Consider the following 17,260-nt stretch of genomic DNA (forward strand, 5'->3'; position numbering starts at 1 on the left):
ATAAAAATTATTTGAGGTACCCGAGGTAGTTAAATTCAACATTAAATCTGAAAAGCTGCAAAATGCCTAGAAAGAATATATTGCCCTATTCCTTAAGCTTGGGTTGGGTGATGTTCCGACAGTGCAATAGATAATTCAGAGTGAGAACATGGCTGAGAATTAAAGAGGTAGGCAACCAGAAGGTCAAGTTGCCTCCTGACTGAATGCAGCCATTGCAACATGCAGTCACCCAGACCTGTGTAAAAGCAACCATGCTGAGAACAAGGAATGCAGTGTACCAGGTTGAAACAAATGCACGTGCTTCATCTGAAAGGCTTGCCTGGGTCTCAGGAAAATGGAAGGGGGCAAGGTAAAGGAACAGGAGTTGCATTTCCTCTTAGCTGCATGGGAAAATGCTGGAAAGGGAAGGCTTGCCGGTAGAGATGGGTGTGTGGATCAAGGACATGCGATGGGAACACTCGCCTTCAGAATACTGAAAGGAGGAAAAGGAAAGTGTACCTGGTGGGGAAGGTGTAGAACTTCTATTTCTCTCGTTCTGAGAAACACTTGACCAACCGGGCACTTCCTATACCACTGCAGTTTGCAGCTTTGATGTTCCTATGAAAATTTTCTCTTTTTAAGACTACTTTCATTTCATTGTTCACATTTTCCTTTATCATATTCTCTCATGTATGCATGGGCAACCCTTGTTAATTTATCAACTGGATGATTGCATCTAAGCCTCACTCAGAGATAATCCCTTTGTTCCATCTATCTCTCCCCACACTCTTGGAAATTTAAAACTAATTTGCATTCTTTTTGAGCTGAAAAGTTAACTCTATTTCTCTTTCCTCAAATGCTGCTTGACCTGCTGAGCTTTCTAGCATTTTCTATTTATTTTTGTTTTCAGATATCCAGCATCAATTGTTGAATCCTTTGAAGCCTTGAAACTGCAGCCACTGAAGTACCGTACATGTGTGCCTGGTCATGCAGGTGAACAGACAGCTTTGATGCAAACAGTTTTCAATGAGTAATTCACATAAGATTGGCATTAATGGATCTGGACCTTGAGGAATCACAGTCATAAAAGCAAACAGCTTAAGGCTTTTATGTAAAAATGACTCTGAAAAGTAGTATAAATTCTTACCAAGGTCTGTCATTTTGAAAGAGACTTGGGGAATGTAATTAAAACTCTGGAGCTCTTTCCCAAAACAAGAGGTGGGAGAAAGGCTCCATTTCCTACTGTAGGCTTCAGGAATGCCCGAGGGAAGATTAACAGCAACAAGCTGCTCCTTGCTTCATATTGGCAACACTCACATTAAGGGTGAAGGACAGCTGCTGTCCTCTTACTTTTAAAATGTTCCACGTTGCTTACATTTACTGTTAGAAAATTTTTATTATAGGCCCACCTTCATCAGAATGAATGTCACTAGTGTCACAAAGACATTTGCTCGAGGATTTTTCCAGGCCTCTGAGATTCCAATGTAATCAAATTCCTCCGCAACACCTTGCTTTGCCCACGTCCGATTATCAAACAGGGTTACCAACGTATCTTTCTGGGTCAGCTAGGAGACAAACACAATGAGCTTGTTCAGTAAAATTACAAATGAAAGTCAAACAAGAGGTGAGTTTAGCAAACAGTCTGTTCGAGACATTGGGTGGCTAATGAACCGGCTGAACTGGCTTTGAGACTGAACTGCAGCAACTCAACACTGGTTAGACATTATGCAGGGCAGCTCTTTGAAACAGAACAATGAACATAATAAACCTGAAAAATATTTAGCATAGAAGTAATTATTTTACTCTTTATACTATTAGACTCTTTTGTTAACTCTAGCAAAAGGTAAACATCACTGTCAAAGTTATTGCATAACAATGAACATGAAAGTAATCACAACCTGCTTATCTTTTCAAAACTACAATCGTAGTTATTTCATATAGTTCAGATCTTCAATTAATCCCTTGAAGCAGCTGGCAGGACACAAAGGAATCCCACCTGAAGCACAGGTATTTACTGTTGCTATGCTTGAATAAAGATTCATTTCTTCAGTGTTGGAGCACTAACCTTGAGCAGTACAGTATACGCACTTATGATGTGCCACCAATATATGAGTAGATATAAAATATACACTTCCATTAACAGTATGTCACCATAAAAAAGGGACAAAGAATGGCAGTTCATTTTTCCCACCAATTAGAAACACAACTTTTGATTAAAAGGCAAAGACAAAATCTTTGATTAAAAACACACCTTGCAATCACTTGTCTTCCTGATTGTGAGGTCTTCATTAGGACTAGTATTAGCCTGGATGGAACGTTAACTTGCAAATACCAAGATGGCTAAGAGTTGGGAAGAGAAATGATGGGAGTAGTTCAGTGAAGAAGGCCTACAATGCCCTGGGAAAAGGGTATTGTAACAAAATCACTGAAATAAGAGTTGGGTGGATGATTGCAAACATCTTAAGGAATCAAACAAATATTAAAAGCACAAACTTGCACTCAGTAGCCATTTAGGTACCTCCTGTACTTAACAAAATGATCACCAAGTGTATGTTCATTGTCTTCTGCTGCTGTAGCCATCCACTTCAAAGTTCCATGTGTTGTGCATTCAGAGATGCTTTTCTGCGCATCAATATTGTAACGTGAGGTTATCTGAATTACTATCGCCTTCCTCAATCAGTCTGGCCATTCCCCTCTGACCTCTCTCAATAACGAGGTGTCTTCACCCACAGAAGCACTGCTCACTGGACGATTTTTTTGTTTCTCACATCATTCTCTGTAAACCCTAGAGCAGGGGTAGCCAACCTTTTACATTCCATGCGTCAATTTTTTCACTCCCGAGTTCAGATGCGCAATACAACTCTTATACCCCCATTCAATTCTTGTAAAAATATGTTAATATAGAACTTGTTCGTGAAAAAAAAATCGCATCTGAACTCGTGCGTGAAAAAATGATGCATGGAATGTAAAAGGTTGGCCACCCCTGCTCTAGAGAGTGGTGTGTGTATGAAAATCCACAAAGATCAGCAGTTTCTAAGATACTCAAACCACCCTATCTGGCACCAACAATCATTCCACAGTCAAAGTCACTTAGTAATTTCTTCTCCATTCTGATGTTTGGTTTGAACAATAACTGAACCTCCTGACCATGTCTGCATGTTTTTATGCATCAAATTGCTGCCACATGATTGGCTGAATCGGTGTTTGCATTAACAAACATTGCTGTTCCTTTACCATTGTTGAGTCAAAAGGCTGGATATCCCTTCTTAACAGCATTGTGGGTATAACCACATCTCAAGGACTGGAATTGTTCCAAAAGGCAGCTCACCACCACCTTAAGAAGAGCAATTATCTATTCAGGGATGGGCAATTAGAGTTGTGGAGTAATGGAGCATAGAAGTGGGTCCTGCCAGTCCCAGTTTCCTACATTTGATTCATAACCTTCCAAGCCCCTTTTCAAATGCCTCTTAAATGTGGTGTAGTAATTACAAAGGGGGGGGGGGGTGTATACTTCAGGCTCACCGTTTCGGTTTTTAATTTTTGGTAAATTGTTGACAGGTTTTGGAATTTTTCCTTTTGATTTGACATGATGCACAATGTTTTGCAGATTTGGCTGAAAGAATCCTACTTCAATATATTTTAAATCAGAAAATGAGACAGTAAAATGTGAAAACAGTTGTGGGGGCTGAATACTTTTTCCAAGGCACTGTATGTTGCAATTGTCCCATCTTGACCACTCCCTCTGGCAACTTATTCCAGATAATCACAATCCTCTGATCTCTTTTCAATCTCTCTTCTATTATAGTGCACGTGTCCTCTAGTTTCAGCCTTATCCACACCCTCATAATTTTATCAACTTGTGTGAGGCCACCTCTCATTTCCTGCACTCCAAAAATAAAGATCCAGTCTGGCCAACATTTCCTTGCAACTCAGACTCTCTCGTCCAGACAGAATCCTTGCATCCAGTCAATGTCTCTTCTATATCAGTGTGACCCAAACTGTACACCATACTCCAAGGACAGCCTCACCAACGACTTACATAATGTCCCAACTCTTAACTCAACGTCCTGGTTAATGAAGGCCAGCATGATAAACACCCTGTCTACTTGTCAGCTGCTTAAGTGCACAGTTCACTGAAAGCACAGGTCACCGCTTTTCCACAATACTCACCACTGCCCTCTTCAAGTCCTACACTATCTAACTGCCCAATATATCACAGTTATCCAAGCTGAAATCAACTTGCCACACCTCAGCCCATCTCCCTAACTGGTCATGAACTGAGTTTAAAGGTTCAAAGGTGCATTTTAATGTCAGAGAAATGTACACAATATACATCCTGAAATGCTTTTTCTTCACAAACATCCAGAAAACAGAGGAGTGCCCAAAGAATGAACGACAGTTAAACGTAAGAACCCCAAAGACCCCCCACCAAGCTCCCCTCCCTTCCGCGGGTAAGCGGCAGCAAGCAACGATCCCCCTCCCCCCACCAGCAAAAAAAAGGGATCAACACCCACCACCGAACACTCAAGCTTAAGCAAAGCAACAGCAAAGACACAGACTTGCAGTTAACCCAAAGACTTCGTGTTTCACCCGGTATTCGACATACCACAGTGTCAGTGTCAGTGTCAGTGTCTGTGTCTCTCTCTCTCTCTCTCCCTCTCCCTAATAAGGTTTTTCACTGTTTTTCCCAGTGAACGGGGAGACATAACAAACAACTCGCTGGTTTACGATGTTACAAGTCCGTTTCATCGCTTTTTCCGATCTCTGTTCCCAAAGATCTCGAAGATCCCAGGTTTTTGGGCACACAGCAGTACATCTTATGACTCCCCCAATGACACATGGGCCTCCTGCCATGACACTGAGTGTAGCTCATTGTAACCTCCTTCACTATCAATAAGACTCCTTAATTCAGTATCATCAGCAAACCTGCTAATTGTACCATGTACATTCATATCCAAATAATTTTCGTAAATAAATAACCGAGGTCCCAACATGACTCCCGGAGTACCTGACTAATCACAGTCCTCAGAAGGAGAATTCACCTTCAACCATTACCCTCTGCTTTCCATCATTGAGCCAACTCTGAATCCTATGAGATCTAACCTTCTAGATCAGCCTACAATGCAGGATCTTACAAAGGCCATACTAAAGTCCATATAGAAAACATATACTGCTCTACCTTTTTCTAACTCAAGTTCTCTCTTCAAAAAACTCAAAAAGACTCATCAGACATGACCTTCCACACACAAAACTATGCTGACTACTGATGATCAGGCATAGACAATCCAAGTGCTGGCAGATCTTGGCCTTCAGAATTTCCATATAACCACATAAAAATTACAGCACGGAAACAGGCCATCTTGGCCCTTCCAGTCCATGCCGAACTCTTACTCTCACCTAGTCCCACTGACCTGCACTCAGCCCATAACCCTCCATTCCTTTCCTGTCCATATATCTATCCAATTTAACTTTAAACGACAACATCGAACCTGCCTCAACCACTTCTGCTAGAAGCTCATTCCACAGAGCTACCACTCTCTGAGTAAAGAAGTTCCCCCTCATGTTACCCCTAAACTTTTGCCCTTTAACTCTCAACTCATGTCCTCTTGTTTGAATCTCCCCCCACTCTCAATGGAAAAAGCCTATCCACTTTAACTCTATCTATCCCCCTCAATTTTAAATACCTCTATCAAGTTCCCCCTCAACCTTCTACGCTCCAAAGAGTAAAGACCTAACTTGTTCAACCTTTCTCTGTAACTTAGGAGATGAAACCCAGGCAACATTTTAGTAAATCTCCTCTGTACTCTCTCAATTTTATTGACATCTTTCCTATAATTCAGTGACCAGAACTGTACACAACACTCCAAATTTGGCCTCACCAATGCCTTGTACAATTTCAACATTACATCCCAACTCCTGTACTCAATGCACTGATTTATAAAGGCCAGCATACCAACAGCTTTCTTCACCACCTTATCCACATGAGATTCCACCTTCAGGGAACTATGCACCATTATTCCTAGATCCCTCTGTTCTACTGCATTCTTCAATGCCCTACCATTTACCATGTATGTTCTATTTTGATTAGTCCTACCAAAATGTAGCACCTCACATTTTTCAGCATTAAACTCCATCTTCCATCTTTCAGCCCACTCTTCTAACTGGCCTAAACCTCTCTGCAAGCTTTGAAAACCTACTTCATTATCCACAACGCCACCTATCTTAGTATCATCTGCATACTTACTAATCCAATTTACCACCCCGTCATCCAGATCATTAATATATATGATAAACAACATTGGACCCAGTACAGGTCCCCGAGGCACACCGCTACACACCATCCTCCAATCTGACACTCAGTTATCCACCACTACTCTCTGGCATCTCCCATCCAGCCACTGCTGAATCCATTTTACTACTTCGATATTAATGCCTAACGATTGAACCTTCCCAACTAACCTTCCATGTGGAAATTTGTCAAAGGCCTTACTGAAGTCCATATAGACAACATCCACCGCTTTACCCTCGTCAACTTTCCTAGTAACCTCATCAAAAAATTTAATAAGATTTGTCAAACATGACCTTCCATGCACAAATCCATGTTAACTGTTCCTAATCAGACCCTGTCTATCCAGATAATTATATATACTATCTCTAAGAATACTTTCCATCAATTTACCCACCACTGATGTCAAACTTACAAGCCGATAATTGTTAGGTTTACTCTTAGAACCCTTTTTAAACAATGGAACAACATGAGCAATACGCCAATCCTCCGGCACCATCCCCGTTTCTAATGACATTTGAAATATTTCTGTCAGAGCCCCTACTATTTCTACACTAACTTCCCTCAAGGTCCTAGGGAATATCTTGTCCGGACCCGGAGACTGATCCACTTTTATACTCCTTAAAAGTGCCAGTACTTCCTCTTCTTTAATCGTCATACTTTCCATAACTACCCTTCTTGTTTCCTTTACCTTACACAATTCAATATCCTTCTCCTTAGTGAATACCGAAGAAAAGAAATTGTTCAAAATCTCCCCCAATCTCTTTTGGCTCCGCACATAGCCGTCCACTCTGATTCTCTAAGGGACCAATTTTATCCCTCACTATCTTTTTGCTATTAATATAACCGTAGGAACCCTTTGGATTTATTTTCACCTTACTCGCCAAAGCAGCCTTGTATTTTCTTTTAGCCTTTCTAATGTCTTTCTTAAGATACTTTTTACATTCTTTATATTCCTCGAGCACCTCATTAACTCCAAGCTGCCTATATTTATTGGAGATCCCTCTCTTTTTCCAAACCAAGTTTCCAATATCCCTTGAAAACCATGGCTCTCTTAAACTTTTAACCTTTCCTTTCAACCTAACAGGAACATAAAGATCCTGTACCCTCAAAATTTCACCTTTAAATGACCTCCATTTCTCTATTGCATCCTTCCCATAAAACAAATTGTCCCAATCCACTCCTTCTAATTCCTTTCGCATCTCCTCAAAGTTAGCCTTTCTCCAATCAAAAATCTCCTCTTGTAAGAATTTCCTCTTGTAACTTCGCTAAAATTAAATGCTGGCTCAGCCTGTGAACCCCAAAATCCCCTGAATAAATAAAGAAAAGCAGCGCTCTTACTGTCACAGCATGGTTTAATTCCATGAGAAGCAATTCGATGAGCTGATCAATTAATTTCTACTCCTTGTGTCTTGCAATTGCTGGTCATTGTGTAGAATAAAAATTCCACAAATTCCCACCCCACCCCCAGGACTGAAAACTTAACTCTGTTAAAAACCAAGAAGAATATGTTTTTCAAAAACATGCAGCTCTGCCAGGAAAGCCAATGAGAGTTTATAAAAACAGCCTCCAAACCAAAATGATCAAATTCTTCATGGGTAGTTCTTTAGCCCTTATGTAAACACCGCTTTCTCTATTGACATTTCTCATAATACAAAAATTCACGAATTTTATCATTAGCTTGTAGTACTTCAACTAGTTAACAAATACAATAGGATTTCGAACACCATGACATATGCTGCAATTTTGGGAGACAAATTGTCTCAATTTGCACATTATACTCAGCATAATTAGATGTTTTTCTAGCTGCACCAGAGTGATAATATTTCACTCTTTTTGATAGACCAATCAGCCTTTTATGAAGAACGATATGCTGACATGGGAACCAATTAGGAAGACGGTGCTGGGCAATCTCAGCTCATTGGTTTGAATTCTCTTCGAGACAATGCTTCATTATAAAACCATATAATAACCAGACTGTAGCCAGCTGCTCCAATTTGCAAGAAATATGCATTTATTAGTGATTTTTAAAATGATAGCTGTCATGAAAAAGCATGGGCTTATAGAATTGATTAAAATCATGACCAGAGCAATCTGTAAAAGGGATTGCAAAAATGGGCTCTGCAATGGTGAGTCACCGGGCAGATAATTGAAGAATAGGCTGCCAACTCTGCTGTTCACATATCCCATGTTTATTGTAATGAAAGATTAAAGTCTAAAGAAAATCTTTCATTCTGGTCAGTCACATATAGTTTATGCATATAAATGTCAAAGCCACAGGAAGGAAGGCTATCAAGTAACTGCCTCAAAGAAAATCCAGCAGCAATTCAATAGTTTATATGTTTAGAAAGTAAAAGCACGAGGACTTTGCTTCCAAAAGCTACAAAGAAAATATGACATCCCTTTGTTGGGAACCATTTCTGTAAATACATTTTCAGTACTTGCAAGCGACAATACTAAATGAAAATGTCATATTGGAGATTAATAAGAGATCATTTTATGAACGAATACAAACTCTTTTGAAGGTTTATAAAGACTGGCTTTCCAAATGAATTAAATTATAAACAGTTCAAACCGACCATTCTGCAAATCATCATTCAACGTACAGGTATCCCCCGCTTTTCAAAAGTTCATTTTACGCCACTTCGCTTTTACAGAAGACCTACATTAGTACCTGTTTTCGCTAACCGAAAGAAATCCGAAGAGGATTTTCACTTTTACGAAAAAAGGCATAAAGCGAAAATAGCGTTCAGCATTTGTTTTGCAGCGAGCAGCGAGGTGAACACTTCTTGCTGTGTTTCGTTTACATCCAAGTGGTTGGAATACCCAAGTGATTTTTTCTGAGTACATGAGTGGATACGTTAGTCCTTTTGTTGAGATTGATGCAATTATGGATTGCATCTATTTCATCAATACTGGTGCAATTGCAAGAGGATACGAATCGAAACCGAACGCAATAGCGAATGGCCTGAAAGTGACGTCGTCCAGGAACTGAACATGAAGCACTTATGTGAGATTTTCGCTACGATCGACAGTGCTGCAATGATTGCAGAAAAGTATGACTACTTTATATAGACTGTGTATTTATCATATCATTCCTGCTTTTACTATCTGTTACTGTTATTTTTGGTTTATGTGTTATTTGTTATGATTTGGTAGGTTATTTTTTGGGTCTGGGAAGGCCCCAAAAATTTCCCCATATAAATTAATGGTAACTGCTTCTTCGCTTTACGACATTTCGGCTTACGAACCGTTTCATAGGAACGCTGTACTTTCGGATAGTGAGGAAAAGCTGTAATCTGATTTGAAACGTTTCCCTATTCAATTCAATCCTTTTTAATTCCAGGTTGACAGAAAAAGGAACTGTTTATTTCCATGCAACTTTACACAAGGATCGGAGGAGACCAGTGAAAAGACTTTGAAAGACTGATGCTTTTTATGAAGAATGTTATGCTGTCATGAGATGAGTTCAGCAGTTCCCCTATAGTGAATCAACAAACCATTTGGTCAAAGGTCCACTCCTACAAAATTCAGAAGCATAGTTCAAGATAGCACGCGTCACCTGACAGGCTTTGCATTATAATTCTGCATAGAAAATTTGATAAACTGGGCCTGAGGGCCAGATGAGGCCCGGGAATGGGAAGTGGAGGCAGGGATAAAAATCCAAGCCTTAAAGATCTTACTGACCTTACTGAAGGAGTTGTTGGGGGCAGAAAGGTAAAAAGGAGCAGTCGGAAGTCCGGAGCATGAGGTCAGATCAGTAATGGGGGTGGAGGGGCAGGAATAGGTAGGAAATAAGTCATGGGGTAAGAGGAACTCACATCAGAAGGTTGGCAGTCGGGGGACTGTTTCAGAATATGAACTTTTGAAAAAAGTCAGATACAGTGGTTCCTTTTAACCAAGGTTGAAATGCATAGACCCACTTTAAGTAAAGTGTCTCCCAGATGGCAAGTATCTTTGGGTGTTTTGTGCAAACCACTGCATGACCATGTGCAGGATGATATCTCTCCCTCAGGACTTGCATGGAATTCTGCAGAATTGTGACCTGCTCAGCAAATTCTCAATTTTCCTTAACAGAACTCTTTCACATAACTTTAATTGGTCACTCAACAAAATAAATGTGTCACAACAGAATTTCCAGACCAATGGCCTCAGGCTAATGAAATATCCCAAGGTGCTTCACTGGAGCATCGTGAGAGAAAATCTGACCCTGAGCCATATAATAACTGCAGCCTGGGCAAGAGGTAGCTCTTAAGGAGCATCCAAATGGAGGGGCCAGGGAACTTCAGGTCAAACATTAGGGAAAGGGAATTTTAAACGTTTGCCCATTTCATCGGTCATGGGAAATTTGTGGCACAGAAAATGGCTATTCAGTTCTTTGTGACCATGCTAAGCAACCAGACCAATCCATCACTAGCTTTGCAGGCCACGGCTCTTCAAGTATATGTTCAAATATATGTATATTTCTCTCTATAGCTCCGTTGACAGCAAAGTCCACACCCCTATTCCTCTCTGGATCAAAAGAAAACCCCTCATCTCCTCTCTAAATATACCAATAACATTAAATGTGTTATTGTCTATTTTTACCCCTCTGCAAAGGGAAATAGATCCTTCCTGTTAGCTAGATTCCTCACATTTTTACATATAGACCTTAATTAAGCTACTCCTTAATCTCCTGCATGCCAAATAAAAAAAATCAAGTTATCTAATCTTTTCTTCTTGCTATAAATTTTCACTATCTACAAAATTCTTATAAATCTCCTTTGTAATCTCTTCAGTGCATTTACATCCTTCTGGTAGTACAATCATTAGAACACTAAGGAGTACTCAAGAAAGACACACAAAATGCTGGAGAAACTCAGCAGGCCAGGCAGCATCTATGGAAAAGTGTACAGTCAAGATGGTACTCAAGATGTGGTTTAACTAACACCAAATGTATGTCCTAATATCACTGTTCTTATATTCTGTGATTAAACTGGAAAGAGTATAGAGAAAACTTACGAAGATATTGCCAGGACCAGAAGGCCTGAATTATAAGGAAAGGCATAAATTGATTGGGTGAAATGGTCTGTATCTGTGCTGTATTGCTCTTGGACTCTAACTGCATTTAGATGAGAAAATGAAATGGGCAATCATAATAGCAGCACTTATTTGATCTAAAAACATATAGAAACAAGTCCTAATTCAGCACGAGATGGCCAACATGCGCAAGTTTTATGCAGCCATCCCAGTGGTGCTACTCCAAATACAAGATCATATTTAGCATCAGGATACACTAAACCTTGACCACAGTTTGTTCAGACAGGGATGCAGGTTGAAAGGAAAAGCTGGTAGATACTTGCAATTGTCTTGACATTACTTAGATTCTTTTACTGTGCCCTTCAACTACTCAAATGTTCCAGGCTTCCAGTCTAAACTTCTGGCAACCTCTGACTTGAAGCCATTTGCACTTTGGAATCCGTCATGTAATGGCTTCAAACTTTCTCATTTTCCTTAAGGCAGAACAACAGTTCTGGAAACCCAAAGAACCACACTACATGCTCACAACTAGCTATAAATCCTTCACTACTCCGCGTGGTGTAACATGCTCACATTCTTCACCCCATTTCTGCTGGATGATTTTAAATCACAGTTTGCTATGTCATCCATGTAGCCTGGTAGAATATTCAATCAAACCACCAATAATGCTCTAGAAGCTGCTCAGAGTTGGTGTTACCCCAAATATCTACATATTGCATTGGAACAGATCAAAGTGGGTTTTTAAACACAAAGTACTCCTTCAACGTTCTCAAATAAGACCTCTGATAAACACTTGGGTCAAGAACATAGAACAGTATACCACAGTACTGGCCCTTTGGCTCATGTTGTACTGACTATTTAGCTGACAGCAAGATCAATCTAATACTTCCCTCCCACAAACCCCTACATTTCTCTTTCATCCACCTGCCCAAGTGTTTCTTAAATGTCCCAAATGTATCTGCATCCGCTACCAATCCTGGCAACGTATTCCAAGCATCTGCCACTCTCCATGTAAAAAAAACTTGTCTTTGACGTTCTTCCTATTCTTCCAATCACCTTAAAATTAGGTCCTCTCATATTAACCATTTATGATCTGGGAAAAAAGTGCTGTTTGTCCACTCTATCAATGCCTCTCATAATGTTATACAACTCTATAAAGCTACCTCTTACTCTCATTCACTCCAAAGAGAAAAGCCCTATCTCACTCAACCTCTCTAATCCATGTTCTCTTCTCTTTACCACTTTCCTGGTAACCATCTTCTACACCCTCTCTAAAGCTTCCACATCCTTCCTGTAATGTGGCAGCCAGAAATGAACTCAGTACTCCAACAGTGGTCTCACCAGAGCCTCACAGAGCCGCAATATTACCTTGTGACTCTTGAACTCAATCCCCCGACTAATGAAAGCCAACACATCGTACACCTTTTTAACCAGTCCATCAACTTGTGCTGCAACTTTAAATGATCTATGGATACTGATCCCCCAAGATCCCCCTGTTCCAAGTCAATCAATACTTGAATCTTGAAGGCTTTGCAGAACTATCTCCTCCTACAACTGATCAATTCTTTTGGCATCATTAAAATCCCATAACATAGAACAGTAGCACACAGAATGGGCCTTCAGCCCATGTACCAATCTATATAAATCTACCCCACAATCAATCCAACCCTTCTCTCCTATGTAGCCCAGAACCCTCCATTTTTCTTATATTCATATCTATGGAGTCTAAGTGTCTTTTAAAAGTGTTCCTATTGTATCAGTCTTGACCACTATCCCGGCAGTATGTTCGAGGCACCCACCACTCTGTGTAAAAGGCCTACCTCTAATATCTCCCTTAAACTTTCCTCTGCTCACCTTAAATAGATATCTTCTGGTATTGGCCATTGCTGCCCTGTCCTCTTTATTTACGCCTGGCACAATCATACCCACTTCTGTCAAGTCGCTTCTCATTCTACTGCTCAACCTTTAGAATTCTAATGGGGAGTGTCTCAGACCATATCAAACATTATGAAGAGTACAATTTCTTGAATTATCCCGATGGATCAAATCCCATACAGTACGGTGCAAAAGTCATATACACAGTATCTCCCCTCTTCCTTCCCCTTTCCCCAACCTCGATTCCCCTCTCCCTGCCCCCTTCCCACTCTCAGTCCACAATAGAAATCCATATCAGAATCAGATTTATCATCAATCACATATATCATGAAATTTGTTTTTTTTTGTGGCAACAGTACAGTGCAGTACACAAGATAACTACAGTACTGTGAAAAAAGTCTTAGGCATTCTATATATATATCCTAGACTTTTGCACAGTACTGTATTTTTCAATTGTTTAAGATCAGTAAACTTCCCTGAGGAACATTCCCACCAAACATTCTTCCCTCCTTTGCTGCCACATTTAGCGTTTTAGCTGCTTTGCCACACTTCTGGCTCCCTATGCGGAGTTTTCATGTTCCACCAAACTTATTCAGAATCCTATCAGGATAAATCAAGTATCCTTTCTATTACTTCTGAAATGCAGTAGCAGCGACCTACCTGATGTTAGAATTCAATGCTGATGGAGTTAGAAAAATAAAACATACCTTTCCGGCCATGAACTGGCCAAAGCCAGGAGGAAATGAGAGAGTGGCAATAAGTAAAGTCACTATTGCTGGATAAAGCAGGCGCCTATAAAAGGAAGGGAGATAGTTTAAATCAATTGTGTTTCATTCCAGCAGATTCTACACATCACACAAAGCTTCATCGTCTATACACTTCTTTACATGGTGTAAATGCCACATGGATGTTGAAATGTTATTCCACTGGCATTAGGCTCTCTTTAACACCAGTGACAAACTTATGCCCAAGTTGAAGTGAAAAGCTGAAGGAAAATCCATCAATAAAATACTGCAGATGCTGTAAACCTGAAATAAAACCAAATACAGGAAATATAGAAACATAGAAAATAGGTACAGGAGTAGGCCATTCGGCCCTTCGAGCCTGCACCACCATTCACTATGATCATGGCTGATCATCCAACTCAGAACTCTGTACCTGCCTTCTCTCCATACCCCGTGATCCCTTTAGCCACAAGGGCCATATCTAACTCCCTCTTAAATATAGCTGATGAACTGGCCTCAACTGTTTCCTGTGGCAGAGAATTCCACAGATTCACCACTCTCTGTGTGAAGAAGTTTTTCCTCATCTCGGTCCTAAAAGGCTTCCCCTTTATCCTTAAACTGTGACCCCTCGTTCTGGACTTCCCCAACATCGGGAACACTCTTCCTGCATCTAGCCTGTCCAATCCCTTTAGAATTTTATACGTTTCAATAGATCCCCCCTCAATCTTCTAAATTCCAGCGAGTATAAGCCTAGTTGATCCAGTCTTTCATCATATGAAAGTCCTGCCATTCCAGGAATCAATCTGGTGAACATTCTTTGTACCCCCTCCATGGCAAGAGTGCCTTTCCTCAGATTAGGGGACCAAAACTGCACACAATACTCCAGGTGTGGTCTCACCAAGGCCTTGTACAACTGCAGTAGTACCTCCCTGCTCCTGTACTCGAATCCTCTTGCTATGAATGCCAGCATACCATTCACCTTTTTCACCGCCTGCTGTACCTGCATGCCCACTTTCAATGACTGATGTATAATGACACCCAGGTCTCGTTGCACCTCCCCTTTTCCTAATCGGAAGTACTCAGCTAGTCAGGCACAACTGTGAAAAAGGTCTCAGAGTGAATGCTGCAGGTCGCTAACTTTCCCTGAAATTAAAGGTTCAAAGGAAGAATTATTGACCAGAAAATACAAATCTGTTCCTCTTTCCACTGATACTCCTTCACCTGCTGAGTATTCACAGCATGCTCTGCGTTATTTTAGAAGCTCAAGATATTTTCTTTTTGAATTGCTAAATTCATACTTTGAATTCAACATCTACGTTAATAAATTCTGCATCATATTTGAATCAGATTATGCAAATTCTGAAACAAGTGCTTGAAAAATAAACTTAAAACAATGTGGTAATACATGGAAGTTTGAAGCAGGAATCTTGCTCAATTTAAAACAGAAAAATTACAATACAGGTGTCCCCCGCTTTTTGAATGTTCGCTTTACGAAACCTCACTGTTACGAAAGACCTACATTAGTTCCCTGTTTTCGCTAACATAAGGTGTTTTCACTGTTATGAAAAAAGCAGCGTGTGCCCCGAGCAGCTGCTCTCCCCTGGATTCAGATCGGCATTCTCGCCGGCATTGCTTAAACACATGCCTGTGAGCAGCCATTAGCAAGATGAGTTCTAAGGTATCGGAAAAGCCTGAAAGAGCTCGTTAGGGTGTTACACTTAGCGTAAAACTAGACATAACGAAGCGTTTCGATTGTGGTGAACGAAGTAGAGACAAAGTGAGTTTGGCTTGTGGAAGTTGATGAAGTTGGTGTTGAAGAGGTTTTGGCATCCCATGACCAAGAACTGATAGATGAAGAGCTGATGCAATTGGAAGAGGAAAGGATAACAATCGAAACCGAATGCAGTAGTGAATGGACCGAAAGTGAAGTGGTTCAGGAACTGAACGTGAAGCAACTACGTGAGATTTTCACTGCAATGATAAAGTGCGACTTTAATTTTGAAAGGGTATGTTGGTTTAGGGCATATTTGCAGGATGGTTTGAGTGCTTACAAAGAGCTGTATGATCTAAAAATGCGCGAGGCTAAGCAGGCAAGCAAGCCTTCCACATCAGCCACAGCAGACGACGAACCTCGACCTTTGACATCGAGGCAGCCAGTCATAGAAGAAGATGACTTTCCTGCCCTGATGGAAACAGACGACAAGATGACACCCCAGTGTCCCACCACCCCAAACCCCGGGCCACTGACAGATACCGATCTGCGAAGAATGCAGTGGTGGCCGGAACGCACCCAGCACATCTTTAAGAAAAAAGCTGAAATAAACAAGCTAATTAATTAGGTGTCACCAGGCATGTAAATGTTGGCCCAGATCAGAGATGATTGCCGATTGCATTGCCTCTGATCTGGGCCGACATTTACGTGCAGGACGGCACCTAATTAGCTTGTTTGTTTCGGCTTTTTTCTTAAAGATGTGCTGTGTGCCTCCCGGCTACCGCTGTACCACTGCATGCTTCGCGGATCAGTATCGGTTCGCTGCCCGGAGAGTGGGGGCTACCGCACCACCCCAACCTCCGACGACTCAGCCTAACACACCATCATCAGTGTGCTCGGCGCTGTCTTCCCAATTCCAGTAAATGATACTACACTGTACATACATTATTTCTACTTTATATAGGCTGTGTATTTTTACGTGTTATTTGGTATGATTTGGCAGCTTCATAGCTTAAAGTTTACTGGAGAGCGCTTCTGCCGTGTTTTTGCCGAGAGCGCTTGCGTGAGATTTTCGCTACGGAGAACAGTGCGGCAATAATTGTGGAAAAGTATTTCTACTTTACATAGGCTGTGTATTCATCATATCATTCCTGCTTTTACTATATGTTACTGTTATTTTCGGTTTTATGTGTTATTTGGTATGATTTGGTAGGTTAATTTTTGGGTCTGTGAATGCTCACAAATTTTTCCCATATAAATTAATGGTAATTGCTTCTTCGCTTTACGACATTCCGGCTTACAAACCATTTCACAGGAACGCTCTACCTTCGGATGGCGGGGGAAACCTGTAACACTGTCAATAAAATCCTCACGACACAAATAGTTACGCTAGGTCCCAGACTGGTTTTGCCTACACGTTACTTGTGGGTGAGTATGGAGCAGAATGGAGGCTGACATTCTATAGCCGTGTAGTGCGACAAAGCTGGTCTGAAGAGATGTCAAATCTTGGCCAGTGCTCCTGTCACATCCTTGCCATTTATAGTCAAGGAATTATATTGACTTCTGGAGGCAACAGCAGTAAAGACAGTCACTGAATCATTGCAGAACAGAAGGACAATAAATCGATACCAGATCCCTGCAAAAGCAATCTACTGGGTCGCATTC

General features: G+C 40.8%; 1 protein-coding gene across 5 annotated transcripts in view; it reads right to left on the reverse strand.

The window, feature by feature from the left end:
• The window catches only part of LOC140196298 (chloride channel protein 2-like), a 558,437-nt gene that overhangs the window by 203,942 nt on the left and 337,235 nt on the right, over positions 1-17,260 (reverse strand). For all 5 annotated transcript variants that reach the window (XM_072255256.1, XM_072255259.1, XM_072255257.1 and 2 more), the window contains 2 exons: positions 13,867-13,951; positions 1,389-1,544 (listed from right to left, as the gene is read on the reverse strand). In XM_072255256.1, the coding sequence (XP_072111357.1) occupies positions 1,389-1,544; positions 13,867-13,951 (241 nt within the window). The remainder of the gene's footprint in view (positions 1-1,388; positions 1,545-13,866; positions 13,952-17,260) is intronic.

Source organism: Mobula birostris, chromosome 4 (assembly GCF_030028105.1).
Source record: "Mobula birostris isolate sMobBir1 chromosome 4, sMobBir1.hap1, whole genome shotgun sequence".
NCBI lineage: Eukaryota > Metazoa > Chordata > Chondrichthyes > Myliobatiformes > Myliobatidae > Mobula > Mobula birostris.